The sequence below is a fragment of the Poromitra crassiceps genome (genome assembly GCF_964638095.1).
Source record: "Poromitra crassiceps genome assembly, chromosome: 2".
Lineage (NCBI taxonomy): Eukaryota > Metazoa > Chordata > Actinopteri > Beryciformes > Melamphaidae > Poromitra > Poromitra crassiceps.
The window spans coordinates 99,792,428-99,817,159 of record NC_139624.1 but is presented as its reverse complement, the minus strand read 5'-3'; the positions used below and the strand labels follow the sequence as shown (position 1 = coordinate 99,817,159).

Sequence of the window (24,732 nt, the reverse complement as noted above, 5' to 3'; positions counted from 1 at the left end):
ACTTTTAAACAGCAAATTATTTTATTACAAAAGTTCAGCTTGACAATCCCAGTAGGCCCACATTGACCTCTTTCCATAGAACCTCTCAGTTAAACAGGGCAGGGGTTATGTTCACTGCACACCAGTAGGCTACACACTGTAGGATAAATCAGTTTGTTCACTGCACACACCCGTAGGGTAAAGAACTCTGGCACTCTGGGTGAAACAAAGTTTACACACGTGATTCAATTCACTGCAACCATTTATAAGCACGGCACACTTTAAGCCTGCCCTGATAGTCAAACTGGGATTACCAGGTGAAGTGGCAATGGTGGGGAAGAAGCGGATTAAATAAGCAAACAAACAAATAAACAAACAAACAGAAAAAAAAGAAAACTAGTCCGCCCTGAGGGCAAAGCCCATTCTTCTTTGCCCGCTACCAGCACACTTGCCAGGGCGAACTAGACAGAGAATAAACCCCAAAATAACAAACAAAATATATCACGGCAAGAGCAGCGACTGGACCCGCTGATGCTCTGGTACGTCGATGGTAACTGTCCTATCGACTACCAGCCGCCTTCAACCCAGCAGGGAAGCAGATTATCTCTTTGTTCCTGCTCTGTGGCCTTCCCTGCATGCCAGCATGGACTGAGGTGTGCACCTGCCTCAATCATCTGGCCTGAATCAGCTGTGCTCTAGTGTTCCTCCTCCTACAGGTAACCCTATATGAAGTAATTCGGGCACCTCCCCTTTTCTCGTTGGCGCCACCCACCACAGAAGTTTAGATTCTTGTCAATAGAATACATGATTTCCAGAGCACTCACTTCAGTTAAAGACGGTGGAAAAGCACTGCACTCTGGCATGCGGCTGTTGTTCGTCTATCTGGCAAATTGGCAAAAGGGCATGTGGTCTCACATAGACTACATTTAAAGGAGGAGCAGTATTGATAAGAAGACAGAGGATCAGATTGAAAAATATGATATTTCAAGTTATTTTCAGTTGCCTCGTGCCAGAGATCAATGCTCTTGCCAGTTCTTGTAAACCGTGCAGTCTCAACTATCAGTAGCAGCGAATAGTTCAACGTTTTAATGAGCAACAAGTTAATGTGAAACACTTCAGTTCAACTAGCCACGGATGTTGCGTAGTCATTCATTATAAGGTGAGTTGACTTCGGTAAACTGGAGTGGACTGGTGGCGAAGAGGGTTAGGTGCATGGGTTACAGTGTTGAAACCTTTTGTATATGCTGATCGAAACCCGCAGTGAATCGCTTTTTTTGCATTAATCTTTTTAGCAGTCATCGCTGCTCTGAAAAGCTGTAATAATCGTGGACAGGCACAGTGGAGATTAAAAGATGGTAAAAAGCAAAGAAGAGTAGTTCTCATCCGCCGGAGACTTCATTGTTTCATTGTGGAGTTGTGGTGAATCTGCGGGCAGAAGTGCACAACAGCTGCTGCAGGAAGTAAACAACAATCACATGCACGCGCATGGAGACAGGATAGTGGAGCGACCAGTTAGGCTGTCACTTCCGCAGTATGAACACCATGCACCGATAAATAATGCTGTTTCTTCTTTAAATATGAACAAAAACGCACATTAGGCTACATGCCTGACTGCTGTGGTTGAAGGCGACAGACCAGAAGTGGGTCTGTTTACTTCCGCGGTCAACTCCATGGGTCAACTGGGGCAGCCTGAAAGTAGCCAATGAGTGACATCCTCCCAATTGAAGACCCGCCTTGACGAGCGGCCTGACAGATTGCATTTTCATTTTCATTTTGTCACAGATAACGCACGAAGTGAACCTGCAATACACGGGAGGCGCTGTTTTGCTGTTTTTCATTTGAATAGAGTACATTGCAAAGCATGTTCAGTCTTTGATAATGTAATGTCGAATGTCAAACATGTAATGTCAAATACAAATGCATTTTCATTTGAATTGTGACTTACATAATGCTTGCAGGGATGGAAAATTAGGCTGGATTTTTTGGATTGCATTTACATTTCCACATTTAAATTACAAGTTTGATATAGTCCATTGAAAAGCAGTATGACTAAATTCAAATGAAATGTCAAATACCATTTAAATGATCATTTGACATTTTCTACAAAAATGCATTATAATTTGAATTGTGACTTAATTAATGCTTGCAGAGATGGAAAATTAGGCTGCATTTTTGGGATTGCATTTTCATTACCAAATTTAAATTACCATTTGAATATAGTCCATTGTAGAGCGGGCTATGGACTTTGAAAATTAAATGTCAAACAGCTTGTCATTTTAATTCTTATATAGTCATAGAAAGCCCTTACAAGTATATGAAAATGAAAATGAAAATTGGATTATTCCATTTTCATTTTCATTTTTACTGAAATAACACACACATGTGTTGAAAATGATAATGTCATTGAGGAATTACATTACCATTTTCAAGTTTAAATTATCATTTGAATTGAGTCAGCTATGGGCAGTCTTTGATAATGTAATGTCGAATGTCAAACATGTAATGTCAAATACAAATGCATTTTCATTTGAATTGTGACTTACATAATGCTTGCAGGGATGGAAAATTAGGCTGGATTTTTTGGATTGCATTTACATTTCCACATTTAAATTACAAGTTTGATATAGTCCATTGAAAAGCAGTATGACTAAATTCAAATGAAATGTCAAATACCATTTAAATGATCATTTGACATTTTCTACAAAAATGCATTATAATTTGAATTGTGACTTAATTAATGCTTGCAGAGATGGAAAATTAGGCTGCATTTTTGGGATTGCATTTTCATTACCAAATTTAAATTACCATTTGAATATAGTCCATTGTAGAGCGGGCTATGGACTTTGAAAATTAAATGTCAAACAGCTTGTCATTTTAATTCTTATATAGTCATAGAAAGCCCTTACAAGTATATGAAAATGAAAATGAAAATTGGATTATTCCATTTTCATTTTCATTTTTACTGAAATAACACACACATGTGTTGAAAATGATAATGTTATTGAGGAATTACATTACCATTTTCAAGTTTACATTATCATTTTCAAGTTTACATTATCATTTGAATAAAGTCCGCTATGGGCTTCCATATATTTCATGCAGTGTCTCTATGGTACTAGCAAACACTGCAACAGAAAGTGAGCTGGGGTTCAATTTATAATGTTTTATGTTGTCAAGTGAAAACCGTCTATATAGTGGACATTGCTCCATGGGATTCCCCCCAGATCCACCAGGGCAAATGGAGAAGGCTTTATCTACAGAATCCATCAGCATATCAATGAGCCCATTATCATACTATAGCACGCACGCACGCACGCTACGTAGGTAGACAGGAAAGGTGGGGAGAGAGAGGGGGGATGACATGCGGCAAAGGACCACGGTTGGATTCGAACCCTGGTCGGCTAAGGACTAAGCCTTTGTGGTATTTCATTTGAAGCTTTGTTATTATTTATTATTTATGGAGAAGGGGTGGGAGTTAATAAGTTTTACTTCTTCCCACTCCTTTTCGAATATGTATATATTCTATTTTTCTTTGTTTCTGAAATGGCTTTTGTTTTATTATTTTGCTTTCATATTCGAAATAAACACTTCAATCAATCAATCAATCAAGCTTTGACGTGCCATCAGAACAGGCGATGAACAAATCAGATCCATCAGCTTCAGGTGCACAAAACCCTTTATCAGCAGGCCAACTGCCTGGTGTCTCTCTGATAACTGCTGGATTATCACGCATGGCCAGACCAGGCGCTTCACATAGTTACTCATTTATTCAACCTGTATGTATACAGGTTGTATAATGGTTTATCAAATGGACCCATTGCCACTACTACCCAGCAACCCTGTGGGTGCACTGTGGGCTGAAAACTAGGCTCATTATGGGCCCCAAAGTTTGGGGTCCAAGTGGGCAGCCCACACCAAGCAATCAAGCACAAAGCTGCATGGATTGGGGATCACGAAAACCCCACAGTGGCTTGTTTGCTGTGGGTGGCATGGTGCTCTCAGTGGTTAACGCTGTTGCCTCACAGCAAGAAGGTCGTGGATTCGAATCTTCACCCTGGTCCTTTCTGTGTGGAGTTTGCATGTTCTTCCCGTGTCTGCGTGGGTTTCTTCCCACAGTCCAAAGATATGCTGTGTTTGTGTAGTATCGTAATGGAATCTAGTAAAATGTGTAGTATTGATGTATGTATGTTGTGTGTAAATATAGGGTAGGATGTAGTATAACTGTGATGATGATGTGATGATATCCCTTTGAGACATGCTTGTGATAAGGGGCTATAAACATAACGGAACTGAACTACTACTACTATTACTGCTACCAACACTAGTACCCAGTACAATTGTATCTCTTGGAAAGTGAATGTTTTGTTGAAATGCCTTTTCTTTTCTTGATTCTGTACAAATGTATATTATGATTTGCTGTGTCGCCATCTTGGCTATTTGTAAATATTATATAGTGTCTTGTAAACCCATATGGGCTGGGCACCTTAAGGTGCATGACACTCAAATAAAAAATATCAATCAATTAATCAATCAATCAATCAATCAGTACCACCGCTATTTTGAATACTCTGTTTTATACTGTTGCAGTGCACTTTGAAGAACCCTTGTTATTTTAATTTTGTTCAGCACTTGCACTCACCATTTTGAAAGGTACTATAATAAATAAAGCTTTACTTACTACGTACTTACTTACTTATTACTAGACTACTGCTACAACTACCACCAGCTACTGCTGCTGTGACTACTACTACCGTACTATTAATTTTGGAAACTTTTCTTGATTAAAAAGGACGTCTCTCAATAACAACATCTCAGTATGTGACATTAACAGTTGTGTTGAAAGGTGACACATATGCTAATATGCTATATGCTAAACTCAGTGTCCAGTTATAAAAAAAAAAAATTATGAGTCAGTTGTTAATACATCTCACTGTCCATCCCACCCAAAAAGAAAACAACAGCTTTTCCTTCCTGGTCAGTGCCTTTGTTGGAGCACACTCATCTTTCATGTACCTTCTCCAATGAAGGCCCTATAACATTCTTCATTCAAAAGTGCTTGCACAAGTAAATTCCCAAACGCGAAGATGGAGCATTTTGATATTCAGTCTCACGGGAAGACAAATGTGCGTGTGGGTGTATAAATAGAGCGCCATCTTTACAGTAGCGCAAACAGACAAATTCCTCCTGGGCGTGTTCGTCTACTGTACCAATCTGGGCAGAGTGTCTGTCCCATGGGGGGGGGGGGGGGAGAACAGATAGGGCACATCCTGTGGAGCGCTGGGACCGGCCTGGAGGAGGACCAGAGGGGTGGATTGGTGGGGAGAGGCGATTGGGGGTGGGGGGGGGGGGGGGGGGGGGGCTACAGATGTGAGCCCAGAGATAAGAGCACAGGCTTTCGCCACAGCAGGATAATGGCTTCCTGTTTGTCAGGTTACAGCGGCTTTGAACGCGGACATGTTTATCTGAGAGTCAGGCACAGAAAGAGAGTGGGAGAGAGAGAGAGAGAGAGAGAGAGAGAGAGAGAGAGAGAGAGAGAACAAGAACAACTAAGGGCGCTTTTGTTTACTGGGATAATGATTTAGGAGCCGTGACTGGGGGGCGGTTTGCCGGATCCGACAGGAAGGACAAAACACTAAACAGGAAGTTGTCTGAAATCAGGAGAGAACAAGAGCTTCAAGCCCGCAGTAAAAAAAAGTTACCCACTCACAGAAAATGTCACCATTTCACCTGTGTTAGTGGTTTTAGATTAGAAAGAGCACACTCTGTTGCCGCCACACTATAATCATAGGCAACCTGAACTATGGGGATTTCTCAAGCCATATCCTCATTTCTGCTGCTTGCTAAACAGTCGCTCAGATAAGGTGTTTCTATAGAAGATGACTTCAAAATGCAATTTGCACTTCTGGAGAGTAGGGTATTAAGCAACTAGTTGTACGGCATCGCTTTGAAGACTGAGCTGATAGGCAAAACTCAATTTGTTACAAACAAACGGTGAAGAGGACCTCTGGGATTTGGAAGACAATGCAGAGAAATGCAGATGACAGAGGAGGACCAAGAAAAACAGTACTGAGGTTGACCAGAGGAAACCAGAGAAGGCAGGAGAGAAACGTCCCCCTCTGACGGCTGTCATGACGCGGCGTCATCCATCTTAGTTCTATTCTATCTGCAACATCTCTCCTTCTGCCTGCAGCCTCAGGATGTTACGGCACATCTGTCTCCTGCAGATGGCTGGTCTGGAGAGAGAAATGAGGAATGTCTCCATACTGCATAGAGACAAGACCTCAGGTGGGCCTCTCAGCTCTGCACACTGGCAAAAGGCAACCTGATGGAACTGTCATATGCCTGAGGAAGCTCCAAGAGGGACAGTGAGTCTTATGCTATCAAATATTTGATTTACCAGGGGAAAACTCAAAATGAGGCAAAAAAAAATACAAAATAGAAAATAATATTTTAATTTTAGCCAGATTTGAGTTTCCGCCTGTTAAATCAAATAAAACTAGTACGACCACACTGCGGATATATGCCTCCGCCACCAAGCGAGCAGTCGACATGCATGTCTGTCCAGACTATGACGTTTGAGCCAAATGTGAAGACATTTCATCAAGGTGTTACTGAGATATGGCGTTACCAAGCATGAAAATGGCGTTCGTGAGGTCACAGTGACCTTGACCTTTGACCACCAAAATCTAATCAGCTCATTTTTGAGTCCAGGTGGATGTTTGAGGCAAATTCGAAGAAATTCCATCAAGGCATTCCTGAGATATCGCACTAACAAGCTTGAAAATGACGTTCGAGAGGTCACAGTGACCTTGACCTTTGATCACCAAAATCGAATCAGTTCATCCTTCCATCCAAGTCGACGTTTGAGCCAAATTGGAAGGAATTCCGTGAAGCCGTTCCTGAGATATCGCGTTAACAAACTTGGGAATGGCGTTCGTGAGGTCACAATGACCTTGAACTTTGACCTTTGACCACCAAAATCTAATCAGTTCATCATTGAGTCCAAGTCAACGTTTGAGGCAAATTTGATGAGATTCCATCAAGACGTTCCTCAGATATCGCATTAACGAACATCGGACGGACGTACAGACGGAAAAAATCCAAAATCCAAATCTGGCCTTGGTCTTAACATAAACCAATCTATACTAGGTTTGGCTACGTTTTCTACTCTGCCTTTCCCCACTTTAGAATAGACCACTGCAATATGACCTCACTCCACCTCTGCTACAGCTTAAAGTGCTCTGCCCATAAGCAGTCCAGTCCAAGTTCATCCCTTCTGAGGCAGATGTGTCAGAGACAGCCTTTAACAGAGTCTGGGGTGCAATATCAGCAGCCTGTTTAGCTAACCGTAGCGTCCAGGAGACTGGCGGGCGCAGCCTGGCCCCAGCTTCCATATTCATGTGACATACTGTACTGCTGGGATAGGCTGCCAGAGGCTTGTACCTCCGCTCCCCCAGACCTCGCTACCAGCTTCAGCATGTAAAGCAGCCCAGACTCCATCATAAAGGAGTATGGAAATAGAACAAGAACTGAGGGGGTACAGTATGGTGTGTGTAGCCTCTATCGGCTGTCTACAGTCTGTGACAGTGGCTCCAAAACTGGTGTTCAGGTCTCCAGTCAAATGAGGTATAGTTTCTATAGTTTCTGAAAATCACAAAAATGCATTTACAGGTACGCTTCAGAAAAAAGTGGTCTTCATTTACATATAGGAAGATGATTTGGCTGAAGTTTGCAGTTTCATAAACGTTTGTTAACCACAGATCTTATTTCAAGCATTTAACCAAAATCCCCATACAGAAATCCCATTGACTTTTAGACAAAGTAACCGGTTAAGTGTTAGCATCCAGGTCTTCTGGACTCCTGTGGTACTCTATGAAGTCACCACTAGTTTCTGGACTCCTGTGGTACTCTATGAAGTCACCACTAGTAAGTAGTCTTGTGATGCCAGACAATTGGAGATCTCCACCTACCAATCATCTGGGGACTTGTAAATGCAAGACAGTTGTGAGAACGGCAGCGAGAATGGCCGCTAACAAACCTACACCCTTTTGTCATTTCAGAAATGACGCTCTCCCCTCATTATCCTCCGTAGTGAAACAAACTGGAGATACAGCGAATCACTTTGTAACATGGAGAGAACTTTTTAAAACATTGAAAATGGATGTCCTGAGCAATTACGTTACATTATTTGATTCAATTTGATCTGTTTATAAGCACACAACTTCTGTCACCGCGCCTCCACCGCGACGACTTTTTTAAACTCTCATAATGTTTCCACCCAGTTTTAGCAACAAAAGCTGGGAGATTGTCCTCAGCCTCTAATTGAGCAAATCGTTTTTAGAGACTGAGAACTGAGTCTACCACTAAGCTATTTTGGTAATGGTAAGGTAAAAATAATGAGATTTTGAATAAAATATATTTTTTGGAATAAATTGTCAAATAGTTTATGTATGATGGAATGATTCTAATCTTCTAGCATTCTGGAGGGGTGGAAGTGAAAAAGGAATTTACAGGATCAATAACTATCACATTCTCATTATAGACCCTTTTCACGGGGGCCATTTTGTGTCGAAAAGTCAGAATAAACACAAGTGCAAGCAAAACACATGATGGTTTCCAAATTCCAATCATGGAATTAGTGTTTTGCATGCACCTGTGTTTACTCTGCCTTTTCGACACAAAATGGCCCCCATGAGAAGGGTCTATTATGAAGAATGACTATCCGGGTAAGACATTTCACTCTCACTGCTATCTTCCTCTACAGTACAGACAGGTAGCATATCTTCTCAAACTGGGGTACTGAGGAAATCAAATCAATACAATTGGGTTACGTTATGTGGTCTAAAGAAACTCTATTTGGAAGTTTGTGGACCCTGGAGTGAACTGTGATGATGATAATGATGATGACGATGTGTGTGTGTGTGTGTGTGTGTGTGTGCGTGCGTGCGTGCGTGCGTGTGTGTGTGTGTGTGCGTGTGTGTGCGAGCGTGTTGATCTATATTCCAGACGGTTCTGGTCCACTCACTCAGCAGCTGGCAGCGCAGGACCTGCAGGCTTGTCTTCATGGTATCATGTGGTCCGGCTCCTCCTCCACAGTGCTCATGGTTCTCTGGTAGAGAGAGAGAGAGAGAGAGAGAGAGAGAGAGAGAGAGAGAGAGAGAGAGAGAGAGAGAGAGAGAGAGAGAGAGAGAGAGAGAGAGAGAGAGAGAGAGAGAGTGACAGGTAAGATGAAACTTGGCACTCAGGTATCACAATCAATTCCAGTCACGGTCAAGTCTCACTGTGATTGTGTCTGAGCATGCTGATGTAGGGTAGAGACCTGTGTGACTGAAAGGATATGGCTGGTGTTTTTAAACACATTTCTTATCGTCAACAAATCCTATGAAAAGAACAAAATCAACCATGCGTTTACTCTGCTCCTGTTACTTTCGCACTTCCAATTTTTACTTTTCATGTTCTTTTAATTGTAAGCTAAAAACCTTTAAATACAGCTCACAAAGACAGTTAAAAAAATTTAAACGCTAACTGTTACCATGAAAAGTCAGGCTGTTGTAGTTAGTACCAAATCAAATTGGGGGGAAATTCTATTTGGGACTATTTCCGTCTACTATTTAACTACTACTACTTTCCTGAGATGGAAAAGCCGCCTTATTAAATTTGCAATGATGGTGTTACCAGAGCAACGGCATGGCTCTTTGACACTAAATGTTTTGGAAATTGATTTTTTTTTTTTTTCATCGGATTTGTTGACGATAAGAAATGCATTAAGAAAACACCAGCCTTATCCTTTAACGCTGACAATTTAACCCATGCAGTACCTGGCAGACAACAGTAACACCGTATCAGGTAATGGCATGGTAACCAGGCATCATCAGACAACAGTGACACAGTATATCAGGTAATGGCCTGTGGTAAAGTGGCATCATCAGACAACAGTAACACACAGTGGGCCCTATCTTTGCAAAAGCAGTAATTTAGCGTTTGCGCTCGTTTAACACTGCGCACAATGCAAATTGGTGGCGTGCACAAGCGCATACCTGTTATAATTGTACTGGACATAGGTGTGCCACATGCCAAACTAGGCGTTTCAGCGTAAAAATGTGGGGATAGATGGCATTATCCTATCGTCAGCAGCGCGCAATTACTCGGCATAACACCAGGGGCCGGTTGCACCAACTGGTCTTACACTGGTCTTAAGCTAAGTTGGTCGTAACTTTACGACCTAACAGCTACGCCGGTTGCACCAAGACGGCTTAAGCCTTCTTTTCACTACGACCAGGCGTAACTCTTACGCCTGGTCAGGAGGAGGCGTAGCGCCTGCCTGTAACAGAGATCTCCGTGTCTTATCAGCGGAGACCGTTTTGAGTCCTTACCCTCATCGTCGTAACACAGCCAGTTCTCCATCTTTTGAAGCATGATGTTAGATTACAACAAGCTAGTTGTGTGGCTTAGCCTTCCAAAATGTTGCCGTTATTTTTTGAGAATTTAATACATAGAATTGGGAACGTTACATTCAATTTCATTCAGACTGTCTTTCTGGCTCAATCGCCGCCATTTTTCCCCCGGAGCGAGGGAGGGTGGGAGGAGGGAGGGTGTTTTACAGTAGTGGCTGAGAGAGCGTAGTGGCACAGTGTAAAGACTGGTCTTAACTAAGACCGACGTAGGATTTACGACCAGGCATATAGACCAGTTGGTGCAACCGGCCCCTGGACACTAGTGCAAGGCGGACTGCTATCTTCCCTGCCCTAAGGCATGCGCAAACAAGTGCACAAGCGCAAATAGGGGATATCGCCTGTACCAAGATAGTGCCCAGTATCAGGTAATGGCATGTGGTAACCAGGCATCATCAGACAACAGTAACACAGTATCAGGTAACGGTCTGTGGTAAACTGGCATCATCAGACAACAGTAACACAGTATCAGGTAATGGCCTGTGGTAACCAGGCATCATCAGACAACAGTAACACAGTATCAGGTAATGGCCTGTGGTAACCAGGCATCATCAGACAACAGTAACACAGTATCAGGTAATGGCCTGTGGTAACCAGGCATCATCAGACAACAGTAACACAGTATCAGGTAACGGTCTGTGGTAACCTGGCATCATCAGACAACAGTAACACAGTATCAGGTAACGGTCTGTGGTAACCTGGCCTCATCAGACAACAGTAACACAGTATCAGGTAACGGTCTGTGGTAACCTGGCATCATCAGACAACAGTAACACAGTATCAGGTAACGGTCTGTGGTAACCAGGCATCATCAGACAACAGTAACACAGTATCAGGTAATGGATATCGTGATATTAGACTAGATATCGTCTTAGATTTTGGATATCATAATATTGTGATATGGCATAAGTGTTGTCTTTTCCAGGTTTTAAAGGCTGCATTACATTGAAGTGATGTAATTTTCGGAACTTACCAGCCTGTTCTAGCTGTTCTATTATTTTCCATAACTCACTTAGTTATTATATCCACATTGATGATTATTTATCAAAAATCTTTGTGAAAACACCAAGTTACAACTGAACATTTAAACTATTTCGTGGAAAATACCGACAATAGTGTATTGTGTATCGCCATTCAGCCTGAAAATACCTAGATATAATTTTTGGTCCATATCACCCAGCCCAAGAACATAAGCGTTAGTATGCCTTCTTTTGTTGCCATGCCTTTGGGTAAAACACATATCCACACTACGCACGCACGCGCGGCACACACACACACACACACACACACAGAATTCACATAAACCATAACATAGATACACACACCTGAGCACCACTCACACTACCCACTGCATAAATAACCTGTTGTGAGTGTGAGATGTGAAATTGGATTGACGCCCCCGTCAGACGAGAGGTCTGCTTCCAGCAGGCACCCTGCATCTCTCTAGGTGGAGGGGAAGATGAGAGGGGGAGAAAACACAAGCGCAGGGTGCTGATCCTTTCAGAAGGCGGTGCTCCTCCTAAATGGATGGCTTCACTCTCTGAGGATGGAGAGGAGGTAACACGCTGCATCTCAGCCCACCAACCTCTACAGGCTCTCAACTGTCAATCAACATAATGTTTAATGGGTTTTGAAAACTGTGTTTAGTAAGCAAGGATGAAGGTAACAAATTGTATTTACTCTGCACTCGTTACTGTAGCCTAGTTGAGTGGCTTTTTTTTGGGGGGGGGGAGTTAATTTGACTGAAGTATTAATTTAGCTGAAGTATACGTATGTGACTGAAGTAGCTAGCAAGCTATACTTCACTACATTTTAAAATCACATCTATCTTCATAATGAAGTAGGCTATTATACTTCACTACATTTTAAAATCACATCTATCTTCATAAGTATTGCATCAAAAACTAGCCTAACTGTAAATTGCAGGTGAGTTACCAAACTGTTAAAAGGAGAACTCGCACGTCTCTTTCCTGGGGCAGGTGCGTCGGACAAGGACATAGGCCCCTATTCTCCCACAGGCCTTCGGCGCTAAAACGGGCCTTCGGCGCGAAAAAACGTGCCTTGCGCCTGCCTCGGGAAGATATCAATATGGCTTTACGCTGCCAAATGCGCTTTAGGCCGAATGGGCGTGGCGCACTCCCTGAATGGGCGAGAATGGGCGTTTCGGCGTTAAATATCGGCCTAATGATATCTTCCCACCTGGCGTAAATTTAGCGCTTTGCGCTTTTGAAAACCAGGCCTATTCAGTGCGCTGGTTGCGTGGAGCGCTCCCCTCTGGCTCCCCTCTGTCACCCTTCTCTGTGTCACTCTCTCCCTCTCTCCTCAGTCTGACAGGCACAATACGACTCTCTCTCTCTGACTCCCTCGCTCAGACAGACACAACACGTCCCATAGAAAAAAGAAGTTGTAAGTTCACTGCAATGTGAATGTCCCAGCATGCATTGTGGTACTCCATTTCGCTACTAAATAGCAACCAAATGAGCCGAAATACTGTATATGGTTACATGCTCCCAAAATAATGTGTAATGGTAACACAACCTGCAATTGTAGAACATTTCAATATTGGACCAAATAAAACATCGAAATGAAAACACCACCCTATGTGAAACATATATGTCCTCCTGGGCCTATATATATATCCGTTGTCGATTTAACGTGATTTAGATAAGTGACAGCGCTTCTACTGTCATCTGCTATACTGTGATGTCCACTCCAATAACTTGGCCCTACTTCACATTTAGTTTTATAATAAAAACACATTTATGCAATGACTTTACATAATGTAGGGTATATTTATGTGCATCATCCTTCCTGCAGCAGGCGAGAGAAAATGATAACTTTCTGGACAAACTTTCACCAATCTATTGGCCCAATCCCACCGCAGCTAGTAGCGCGGTCCCGCTCCGCTCGACTCGACTTTTGGTCTCATCCCACCGGTATAAACCGGCCCAGCTCGGTTTGATTTGGGGCTGAGCTGGGCTACTTTTAGTACCTGCCTCGTCGGGGTTCTATTCTGCCAACCCGGGTCCATACCGTGATGTGAAAACATTGTAGGCGACTGATTGGTCAGGCAGAATCGTGTTTACTCTCTATATCCTACTGTCAATGCAGCGCTGCATACCAGTTTACCTTCTTTTCTCTTCTATTATGCTTTTCTATCAGTCTTTTGTTTTGCTGCCTTCGCCTCTGGTGAAATAAAATCGGCGCGGTGGTTTCAATTGTCCAAAAGTCCGCTGCTCTGAAGCGCTTGTGTAGTTAGTGCTGCGTCGGCTCCGCTAGGCCGCAGGCGCCTGGTGAAGCCGCGGTTTTGCCTGGTGAGAGGCCGCGGGGGTAGAGGCTTCACTCTAGCGCAACCCCCGTCCCTCGCGCCCGTCCCTCGTGCAGCGCTTGTGAGTTTTGACTAACAACAAAGTGATATCCATTCTCCTGGTCGATTGTCACTTTTGCCCATGTACACTGTAACACCCGCCCAACATGCTGTGATGCTATGAGCTGGCTGCTCAGGCCAGGATCAAGGACTGTGATCATGCCAGCACTGCTCTCTCTCTCTCTCTCTCTCTCTCTCACACACACACACACACACACACACACACACACACACACACACACACACACACACACACACACACACACTGTAGGTAATTTAGAGGCACCAGTATTTCATAAACAGTTTAAAAGTTCTGTGTATGGATTTAATTGTAACGTTATGTTATAGCCTATTTCAGAACATGGGTGGAGGGCAGATATGCGGTCGCTGTGACGACCAGGTGTGGGCGGGGGCAGATGAAGGGCGGTCGAAGCAGAACGTCCATCGGGTTGAAGCAAGTAGAGCCGAGTGGTGACGGGCTGTGCAGGGCTGTAAAATGTGGTGGAATTGAGCCATAATAGGCTATATTTTTCTAGCTGATGCATTTAGAACATTCTTTTCACTTTGATCTTGCTATAGTGTAGGGTATTTACATGCTTGCAGTATTTAAACTGCAGTTAGATTGGTTTGAGAAGCATAATAATATGGAATAATAGCCTATATATGGAGACAGACAGACTGGATGAAGGGAGGGGGGGGGGGGGGCAGAGTGCTTGGCTTTGTCTGGTTTTACCGGATTTGTCCAGGAATTGGAGCTTAAAAGGCAAGCGTGTGACTCTTTACTGCAATTCTCCAATGAGCGGACTATGCATAATTTTACGCTTAAAAGGCGTGGTTATAATGGTTGAGGCTGCGTGTAGCGCCGATACCAAGATAGCGAGTGCGCTGGTCCACACCCACTAACTGCGCTAGGCGGCCTAGCGCTAGGCCTTAAACGCAGTTTCTACGCCGATTGCAACGATAGGGCCCACAGTGTTCATAAAATGTAAAAAGGGAGTCCCGCACACTGTCCAAACTTGCAATAAAGATTTATCAGTAACAATACTTCCACTTGAGTTCCATTTCCTATTTTTTATTCTCTTCACCTGACCAGAGACGGGTGTAGGTTTGCTATGCTGCATTTTCATTGGCAGACAAGTGAATATCAAAAGCACCAAACACTGAACACAGCATCTTATCACACAGCTTGGCGACTTAACACAGCTGTGAAAAACTACTACCAGTAGTATGGTTCTCCGTTCCTCCTCCCTGATGTCCGATTATAAAACTGAATAAACTGAATGAAAACAATAAATGTGAGCAACAAAACTGGCTATTAGAACACGGCTCTAGATATGTGTACATTTGTGTTTTTGCCATTCTCCTAAGTACTGTGAAAATGAAAAACAAGATGTCTTGCTCCTTCTCCCCTCTTAACTCAGTGACTGTGTGGGCTTACAGTAAGCTCAGGACATTGCTGCAGGCTTACAGTAAGCTCAGGACATACTGTGTGGGCTCACAGTAAGCTCAGGACATTGCTGCAGGCTTACAGTAAGCTCAGGACATACTGTGTGGGCTTACAGTAAGCTCAGGACATACTGTGTGGGCTCACAGTAAGCTCAGGACAGTGCTGCAGGCTTACAGTAAGCTCAGGACATACTGTGTGGGCTTACAGTAAGCTCAGGACATACTGTGTGGGCTCACAGTAAGCTCAGGACAGTGCTGCAGGCTTACAGTAAGCTCAGGACATACTGTGTGGGCTTACAGTAAGCTCAGGACATACTGTGTGGGCTCACAGTAAGCTCAGGACAGTGCTGCAGGCTTACAGTAAGCTCAGGACATACTGTGTGGGCTCACAGTAAGCTCAGGACAGTGCTGCAGGCTTACAGTAAGCTCAGGACATACTGTGTGGGCTTACAGTAAGCTCAGGACATTGCTGCAGGCTTACAGTAAGCTCAGGACATACTGTGTGGGCTTACAGTAAGCTCAGGACATTGCTGCAGGCTTACAGTAAGCTCAGGACATACTGTGTGGGCTTACAGTAAGCTCAGGACATTGCTGCAGGCTTACAGTAAGCTCAGGACATACTGTGTGGGCTTACAGTAAGCTCAGGACATTGCTGCAGGCTTACAGTAAGCTCAGGACATACTGTGTGGGCTTACAGTAAGCTCAGGACATTGCTGCAGGCTTACAGTAAGCTCAGGACATACTGTGTGGGCTTACAGTAAGCTCAGGACATTAGTGACTGTGTGGGCTTACAGTAAGCTCAGGACATTGCTGCAGGCTTACAGTAAGCTCAGGACATTGCTGCAGGCTTACAGTAAGCTCAGGACATTGCTGCAGGCTTACAGTAAGCTCAGGACATTGCTGCAGGCTTACAGTAAGCTCAGGACATTGCTGCAGGCTTACAGTAAGCTCAGGACATTGCTGCAGGCTTACAGTAAGCTCAGGACAGTGCTGCAGGCATACAGTAAGCTCAGGACATTGCTGCAGGCTTACAGTAAGCTCAGGACAGTGCTGCAGGCATACAGTAAGCTCAGGACATTGCTGCAGGCTTACAGTAAGCTCAGGACATTGCTGCAGGCTTACAGTAAGCTCAGGACATTGCTGCAGGCTTACAGTAAGCTCAGGACAGTGCTGCAGGCTTACAGTAAGCTCAGGACATTGCTGCAGGCTTACAGTAAGCTCAGGACATTGCTGCAGGCTTACAGTAAGCTCAGGACAGTGCTGCAGGCATACAGTAAGCTCAGGACATTGCTGCAGGCTTACAGTAAGCTCAGGACATTGCTGCAGGCTTACAGTAAGCTCAGGACAGTGCTGCAGGCATACAGTAAGCTCAGGACATTGCTGCAGGCTTACAGTAAGCTCAGGACATTGCTGCAGGCTTACAGTAAGCTCAGGACAGTGCTGCAGGCATACAGTAAGCTCAGGACATTGCTGCAGGCTTACAGTAAGCTCAGGACATTGCTGCAGGCTTACAGTAAGCTCAGGACATTGCTGCAGGCTTACAGTAAGCTCAGGACATTGCTGCAGGCTTACAGTAAGCTCAGGACAGTGCTGCAGGCTTACAGTAAGCTCAGGACATTGCTGCAGGCTTACAGTAAGCTCAGGACATTGCTGCAGGCTTACAGTAAGCTCAACACATTGCTGCAGGCTTACAGTAAGCTCAGGACAGTGCTGCAGGCTTACAGTAAGCTCAGGACAGTGCTGCAGGCATACAGTAAGCTCAGGACATTGCTGCAGGCTTACAGTAAGCTCAGGACATTGCTGCAGGCTTACAGTAAGCTCAGGACAGTGCTGCAGGCTTACAGTAAGCTCAGGACATTGCTGCAGGCTTACAGTAAGCTCAGGACATACTGTGTGGGCTTACAGTAAGCTCAGGACATTAGTGACTGTGTGGGCTTACAGTAAGCTCAGGACATTGCTGCAGGCTTACAGTAAGCTCAGGACATTGCTGCAGGCTTACAGTAAGCTCAGGACATTGCTGCAGGCTTACAGTAAGCTCAGGACATTGCTGCAGGCTTACAGTAAGCTCAGGACATTGCTGCAGGCTTACAGTAAGCTCAGGACATTGCTGCAGGCTTACAGTAAGCTCAGGACATTGCTGCAGGCTTACAGTAAGCTCAGGACAGTGCTGCAGGCTTACAGTAAGCTCAGGACAGTGCTGCAGGCTTACAGTAAGCTCAGGACATTGCTGCAGGCTTACAGTAAGCTCAGGACATTGCTGCAGGCTTACAGTAAGCTCAGGACAGTGCTGCAGGCTTACAGTAAGCTCAGGACAGTGCTGCAGGCTTACAGTAAACTCAGGACAGTGCTGCAGGCATACAGTAAGCTCAGGACAGTGCTGCAGGCTTACAGTAAGCTCAGGACATTGCTGCAGGCTTACAGTAAGCTCAGGACATTGCTGCAGGCTTACAGTAAGCTCAGGACATTGCTGCAGGCTTACAGTAAGCTCAGGACATTGCTGCAGGCATACAGTAAGTGCAGTGGAAAACATGTTTTGTTGCCTGAAGATGTGACACTTGCCCCGTTCCATTTGTACTGGGAATCTCACAGTTCAAAGGTCAGGACGTCACCTGCCCTCGGATTTCCTACACCGAACTCGGGGGAGCCTCACCAGGCCCAACCTCAAAATCCAAGACGGCAGATCTGCACTTCCACCGTAGTGAAAGTTGTAGCAAATACTGTTGTTTTAATAATGGCTATCCTGGCTGGCTGGTTTCCCGACTGTTAAAGGAACACGGTCAATTCGGGTGTGACATCACCCAACTGGGATATTCCTAGTGCCCAATACAAAAGGAATGCCCCAACTGTCTGCAACAGACCCAAACCCTTCCCCTCGCCCGCTGCTGGTAACACCGTAACAACTCTGCCATTACACCACTCCCTCCCTCTGCTCTAATGTCCAGGCCTAATGAGCTCAATGGCACGGTGTGAAGAGAGCAGCTGAGCCTCTCCACACTCATACCTCATCTGCACTGCTGCTGCTGCTGCAGCCCAGCTCATAGACAAGCTCTTTCATTCATACCTCATCTGCACTGCTGCTGCTGCTGCCCAGCTCATAGACACGCTCTTTCATTCATACCTCATCTGCACTGCTGCTGCTGCTGCTGCAGCCCAGCTCATAGACACGCTCTTTCATTCATACCTCATCTGCACTGCTGCTGCTGCAGCCCAGCTCATAGACACGCTCTTTCATTCATACCTCATCTGCACTGCTGCTGCTGCAGCCCAGCTCATAGACACGCTCTTTCATTCATACCTCATCTGCACTGCTGCTGCTGCTGCTGCAGCCCAGCTCATAGACACGCTCTTTCATTCATACCTCATCTGCACTGCTGCTGCTGCAGCCCAGCTCATAGACACGCTCTTTCATTCATACCTCATCTGCACTGCTGCTGCTGCAGCCCAGCTCATAGACACGCTCTTTCATTCATACCTCATCTGCACTGCTGCTGCTGCTGCAGCCCAGCTCATAGACACGCTCTTTCATTCATACCTCATCTGCACTGCTGCTGCTGCAGCCCAGCTCATAGACACGCTCTTTCATTCATACCTCATCTGCACTGCTGCTGCTGCAGCCCAGCTCATAGACACGCTCTTTCATTCATACCTCATCTGCACTGCTGCTGCTGCTGCAGCCCAGCTCATAGACACGCTCTTTCATTCATACCTCATCTGCACTGCTGCTGCTGCAGCCCAGCTCATAGACACGCTCTTTCATTCATACCTCATCTGCACTGCTGCTGCAGCAGCCCAGCTCATAGACACGCTCTTTCATTCATACCTCATCTGCACTGCTGCTGCTGCAGCCCAGCTCATAGACACGCTCTTTCATTCATACCTCATCTGCACTGCTGCTGCTGCAGCCCAGCTCATAGACACGCTCTTTCATTCATACCTCATCTGCACTGCTGCTGCTGCAGCCCAGCTCATAGACACGCTCTTTCATTCATACCTCATCTGCACTGCTGCTGCTGCAGCCCAGCTCATAGACACGCTCTTTCATTCATAGAGCGCGGGGGTGAGGGGGCATGGGGGGAGGGTGGAGACGCAGTGACATGGCGGTGCGTTTCATTTACACCCGTTATGTTGGAGGTTTTTGGTGAGAGAGGCGAGGAGGAGCTGAATGTGGCACATGGACCTGTGACAGGAGAGCAGCTGAATCACAGTTCAGCTCATTGACCTTTTTCACAGCAGCCATTTTGTGTCTAAAAGGCAGGGTAAACACAGGTGCAACGTGCAAACCCAAACATGAATGAGAGTTTCCAACTTTCAATCCATTTAGGTGTTCCAGTGACGGGGCCCTCATTCATGTTTTGGGTGTACCTGCTGTGTTTACACCTAAACTCGTCTCCGTGTGGACATGGAAGGACATATGACACGGGACTAAGACAAATTAACACTACCGTAGTTTGTTTACAAACATGCTGATTTGTCCTATTTTGTTTAGAGCAGTGGGGGTTGGGACCATGGTTGGGACCCCCTGGGAGGTCACGGGACACCACTGGGTGGGTCGCGAATTAACTTCCAGAATGTGTGAAATTGGCCTAAAGAATATGTGAACTACAAAATGTGTGAAATACCATTTAAAAACTATTAAAAATAGCACATTTTAACAATAATTGTTTGTTTTGTTTCAGACATTTTCATGTGAGCACCAATGTTTGTATGCTTCAACCACCTCCGGGGATAGTGAGGGTCTCTGCACCCTTATTTTGGGGGTCGGGGGCTGAAACGTCTTTTTTTGCTTTGCACTTTGCACGTAGCTTTTACTGGAGAGCAACAAAAAAAACATGGCAACTGACATGCACACACAGACGGCGGCCATCACCCATCACCATGGCAACCCTAATACTACATTATATTCAAATTCATTCACAAGGACATTTTGGGACTCAAACAGAATTGAGAAAAAAGAGGAAAAAAAGCAGAGATGAAATAACAAAACTGCTCACTCACCATAGAGAGAGAGTGACAAATCTAGTAACAATCTGCTTGTCTCCAGGGGGCCACGTCCAGTCTTTGTGTTTGTGGTGCTGCTGACAGGCTCTGCTGCCTGAATGTCTCAGGCTGCTGTGAGCAGTGGAGGGGGCGCGGCGGACTGGAGGCCAAAGCCAAGGTCACCCGAGAGACGGCACAATGAAATACGCCTGTCACTCCGGCTCTCTGTGGCCGCACAGCCTCAGGCACAACAATGCTTTTAATTTGGGACTTCCCGCTATTCTACTGCTTTCTTTGTAGGCTATACTGTAGAGGCCGCGGCCACAGGCTGGCTCACAGAGGCTGCAGACTGAGAGCTTTTCCATCACCAGGGAGGAGGGAGGTGAGGCTGCAGACTGAGAGCTTTTCCATCACCAGGCAGGAGGGAGGTGAGGCTGCAGACTGAGAGCTTTTCCATCACCAGGGAGGAGGGAGGTGAGGCTGCAGACTGAGAGCTTTTCCATCACCAGGGAGGAGGGAGGTGAGGCTGCAGACTGAGAGCTTTTCCATCACCAGGGAGGAGGGAGGTGAGGCTGCAGACTGAGAGCTTTTCCATCACCAGGGAGGAGGGAGGTGAGGCTGCAGACTGAGAGCTTTTCCATCACCAGGGAAGAGGGAGGTGAGGCTGCAGACTGAGAGCTTTTCCATCACCAGGGAGGAGGGAGGTGAGGCTGCAGACTCAGAGCTTTTCCATCACCAGGGAGGAGGGAGGTGAGGCTGCAGACTGAGAGCTTTTCCATCACCAGGGAGGAGGGAGGTGAGGCTGCAGACTCAGAGCTTTTCCATCACCAGGGAGGAGGGAGGTGAGGCTGCAGACTCAGAGCTTTTCCATCACCAGGGAGGAGGGAGGTGAGGCTGCAGACTGAGAGCTTTTCCATCACCAGGGAGGAGGGTAGTGTGGGAGGCAGAGTTGTGCTGTCACAGCCAACTGATAACCGGACCTCTAATCGCCAGCTTTGTTCCAACTGATACTTCTCTCACTCCGGTTTGATACGATGTTCTTCTCACACTCTGGTTTATCTCCATGTTACAAACTGGAGGGAGATTCCCGTCAGCTTCTGTCTGAGGAGGGCTGTTCAGAAGTGAAGTGTGAAAAGTGTGGCTCTTAATTGGACAGATACATGCAGTGAAATCAAGCGAGGAATAAAGACGAGAGAGATGAGGCTGTGACACTGCCTCACAATTATAAATGTAAGATCCTGCATTTTAAAGAGCAAATTAAAAACATTTGCTGAAAGCAAAATCTTTTTTTTTCTTTTTATCATTCATCATCATTCATCACAACAGATAATGAGCACAATGTATCCATACAGGCATGCTGGAAAGCGTGGCATAATAAAAGCTGGTGGGCAGCGCATCACATCAAAGCAGTGGGACCATTGCTGATGTGGTCTCATGTTTAGTTCCATTTCATGTTGTGTGATGCCCCCCCCCCCCAGCCTCGCGCTTTTAGAGGTGACCCAGGGGAAACGCCCACAACAGGGAGGGCGTCTGTTTCCACTTTGATGTTTCACCCCTTTGATGGGAATCAGCAAACAGACCCTGATAAGGCTCTCTCTCTTCTCTTCTCTTCTCTCCTCTCTCGCCCTCCCCATGTGTTTCCTGCACTCGTGTTTTTGAGGCCGCAGCACGGCTGACTCAGGAGAGATCAAGCCTTTACCTCTGGGGGTGTTAACACCGTCTTGGTGACCTTGCAAAACACCAAGTGCTTGGCACCTATCGCATAAGACCATGGCTTATTGCACAATAGACAAGCCGATTACTACGAACAATTCTGTTATGAAACCATATTTCGTCAGTATATGAGGGTCACAGAACTGCCGGTGACTCAAGCACATGGCTGCTGACCCGCCGTGGTGCTTTGATAACTTCATTGTCCAGCCAGGCCAAGTATTGATCCAATACAGCAACCGGCCTAAATCAAATGCCAGCAGGGCGAGTTAGAGAGCAGGGCGAGGTAGAGAGCAGGACGAGGTAGAGAGCAGGGCGAGGTAGAGAGCAGGGCGAGGTAGAGAGCAGGACGAGGTAGAGAGCAGCAGGGCGAGGTAGAGAGCAGGGCGAGGTAGAGAGCAGGGCGAGGTAGAGAGCAGGGCGAGGTAGAGAGCAGGACGAGGTAGAGAGCAGCAGGGCGAGGTAGAGAGCAGGACGAGGTAGAGAGCAGGACGAGGTAGAGAGCAGGACGAGGTAGAGAACAGCAGGGCGAGGTAGAGAGCAGGGCGAGGTAGAGAGCAGGACGAGGTAGAGAGCAGGGCGAGGTAGAGAGCAGGACGAGGTAGAGAGCAGGGCGAGGTAGAGAGCAGGGCGAGGTAGAGAGCAGGACGAGGTAGAGAGCAGGGCGAGGTAGAGAGCAGGACGAGGTAGAGAGCAGGGCGAGGTAGAAAGCAGGACGAGGTAGAGAGCAGGGCGAGGTAGAGAGCAGGACGAGGTAGAGAGCAGGGCGAGGTAGAGAGCAGGACGAGGTAGAGAGCAGGGCGAGGTAGAGAGCAGGGCGAGGTAGAGAGCAGGACGAGGTAGAGAGCAGGACGAGGTAGAGAGCAGGACGAGGTAGAGAGCAGGACGAGGTAGAGAGCAGCAGGGCGAGGTAGAGAGCAGGGCGAGGTAGAGAGCAGGACGAGGTAGAGAGCAGGACGAGGTAGAGAGCAGGGCAAGGTAGAGAGCAGGACGAGGTAGAGAGCAGGACGAGGTAGAGAGCAGGACGAGGTAGAGAGCAGGGCGAGGTAGAAAGCAGGGCGAGGTAGAGAGCAGGACGAGGTAGAGAGCAGGGCGAGGTAGAGAGCAGGACGAGGTAGAGAGCAGCAGGGCGAGGTAGAGAGCAGCAGGGCGAGGTAGAGAGCAGGGCGAGGTAGAGAGCAGGGCGAGGTAGAGAGCAGGGCGAGGTAGAGAGCAGGGCGAGGTAGAGAGCAGGACGAGGTAGAGAGCAGGACCAGCTTTCTAAATCCTCAATCTCTCTCCATGGAGCCAACTGTCCAGCTGAGGTCGCATTGCTGAGTCACTGTGCGGGTGAGCGCTGCCGTGGCCCCCGACTGGCAAGTGTGGCAGGATGAGTTGCTGGTGCTGTGTCATGAAGGCTGGTGCTGTGTCATGAAGAAGGCTGGTGCTGTGTCATGAAGGCTGGTGCTGTGTCATGAAGGAAGGCTGGTGCTGTGTCATGAAGGCTGGTGCTGTGTCATGAAGGCTGGTGCTGTGTCATGAAGGCTGGTGCTGTGTCATGAAGGCTGGTGCTGTGTCATGAAGGCTGGTGCTGTGTCATGAAGGCTGGTGCTGTGTCATGATGAAGGCTGGTGCTGTGTCATGAAGGCTGGTGCTGAGTCATGAAGGCTGGTGCTGTGTCATGAAGGCTGGTGCTGTGTCATGAAGAAGGCTGGTGCTGTGTCATGAAGGCTGGTGCTGTGTCATGAAGGCTGGTGCTGTGTCATGATGAAGGCTGGTGCTGTGTCATGAAGGCTGGTGCTGTGTCATGAAGGCTGGTGCTGTGTCATGAAGGCTAGTGCTGTGTCATGAAGGCTGGTGCTGAGTCATGGTGAAGGCTGGTGCTGTGTCATGAAGGCTGGTGCTGTGTCATGAAGGCTGGTGCTGTGTCATGAAGGCTAGTGCTGTGTCATGAAGGCTGGTGCTGAGTCATGGTGAAGGCTGGTGCTGTGTCATGAAGGCTGGCGCTGTGTCATGAAGGAAGGCTGGTGCTGTGTCATGAAGAAGGCTGGTGCTGTGTCATGAAGGCTGGTGCTGTGTCATGAAGGCTAGTGCTGTGTCATGAAGGCTGGTGCTGAGTCATGGTGAAGGCTGGTGCTGTGTCATGAAGGCTGGCGCTGTGTCATGAAGGAAGGCTGGTGCTGTGTCATGAAGGCTGGTGCTGTGTCATGAAGGCTGGTGCTGTGTCATGAAGGCTGGTGCTGTGTCATGAAGGAAGGCTGGTGCTGTGTCATGAAGGCTGGCGCTGTGTCATGAAGGCTGGTGCTGTGTCATGAAGGCTGGCGCTGTGTCATGAAGGCTGGTGCTGTGTCATGAAGGCTGGTGCTGTGTCATGAAGGCTGGTGCTGTGTCATGAAGGCTGGTGCTGTGTCATGAAGGCTGGTGCTGTGTCATGAAGGCTAGTGCTGTGTCATGAAGGCTGGCGCAGACTGCGGGGGTCATCAATCAGCGCCGTAGCTTTCCCCCCCCCCCAGGCCCTCCCTGTGGTGCAGCAACACATCAGCCATTAAAAGAACATTAGGCTCTCACCATGCCGTTCACAGAGACAGTAGCGGGGACACATCATCCTGTCCCGACCAATCACTGGCATGCCTCACTTGGTTACATAACCGCGGGGACATAAACACAGCGTTCATGCGTTCATGCGCTGGGTATGAACAGACAGTATGAAACAGCAGAATCTATGCTGAGGAAAGCACTGCTATGCAGAGAATCTACAAATTCATCCCCAGCTATGAAATCACTAGTCCACATGCTTCTTCTTGCTCGTCTCACAACATGCTC

General features: G+C 46.6%; 1 protein-coding gene across 2 annotated transcripts in view; it reads right to left on the bottom strand.

Moving 5' to 3' along the window:
• The window catches only part of tmem108 (transmembrane protein 108), an 80,024-nt gene that overhangs the window by 20,078 nt on the left and 35,214 nt on the right, over positions 1-24,732 (bottom strand). For both annotated transcript variants that reach the window (XM_083632122.1, XM_083632121.1), the window contains one exon: positions 9,005-9,088. In XM_083632122.1, the coding sequence (XP_083488248.1) occupies positions 9,005-9,044 (40 nt within the window). In that variant the 5' untranslated portion in view covers positions 9,045-9,088. The remainder of the gene's footprint in view (positions 1-9,004; positions 9,089-24,732) is intronic.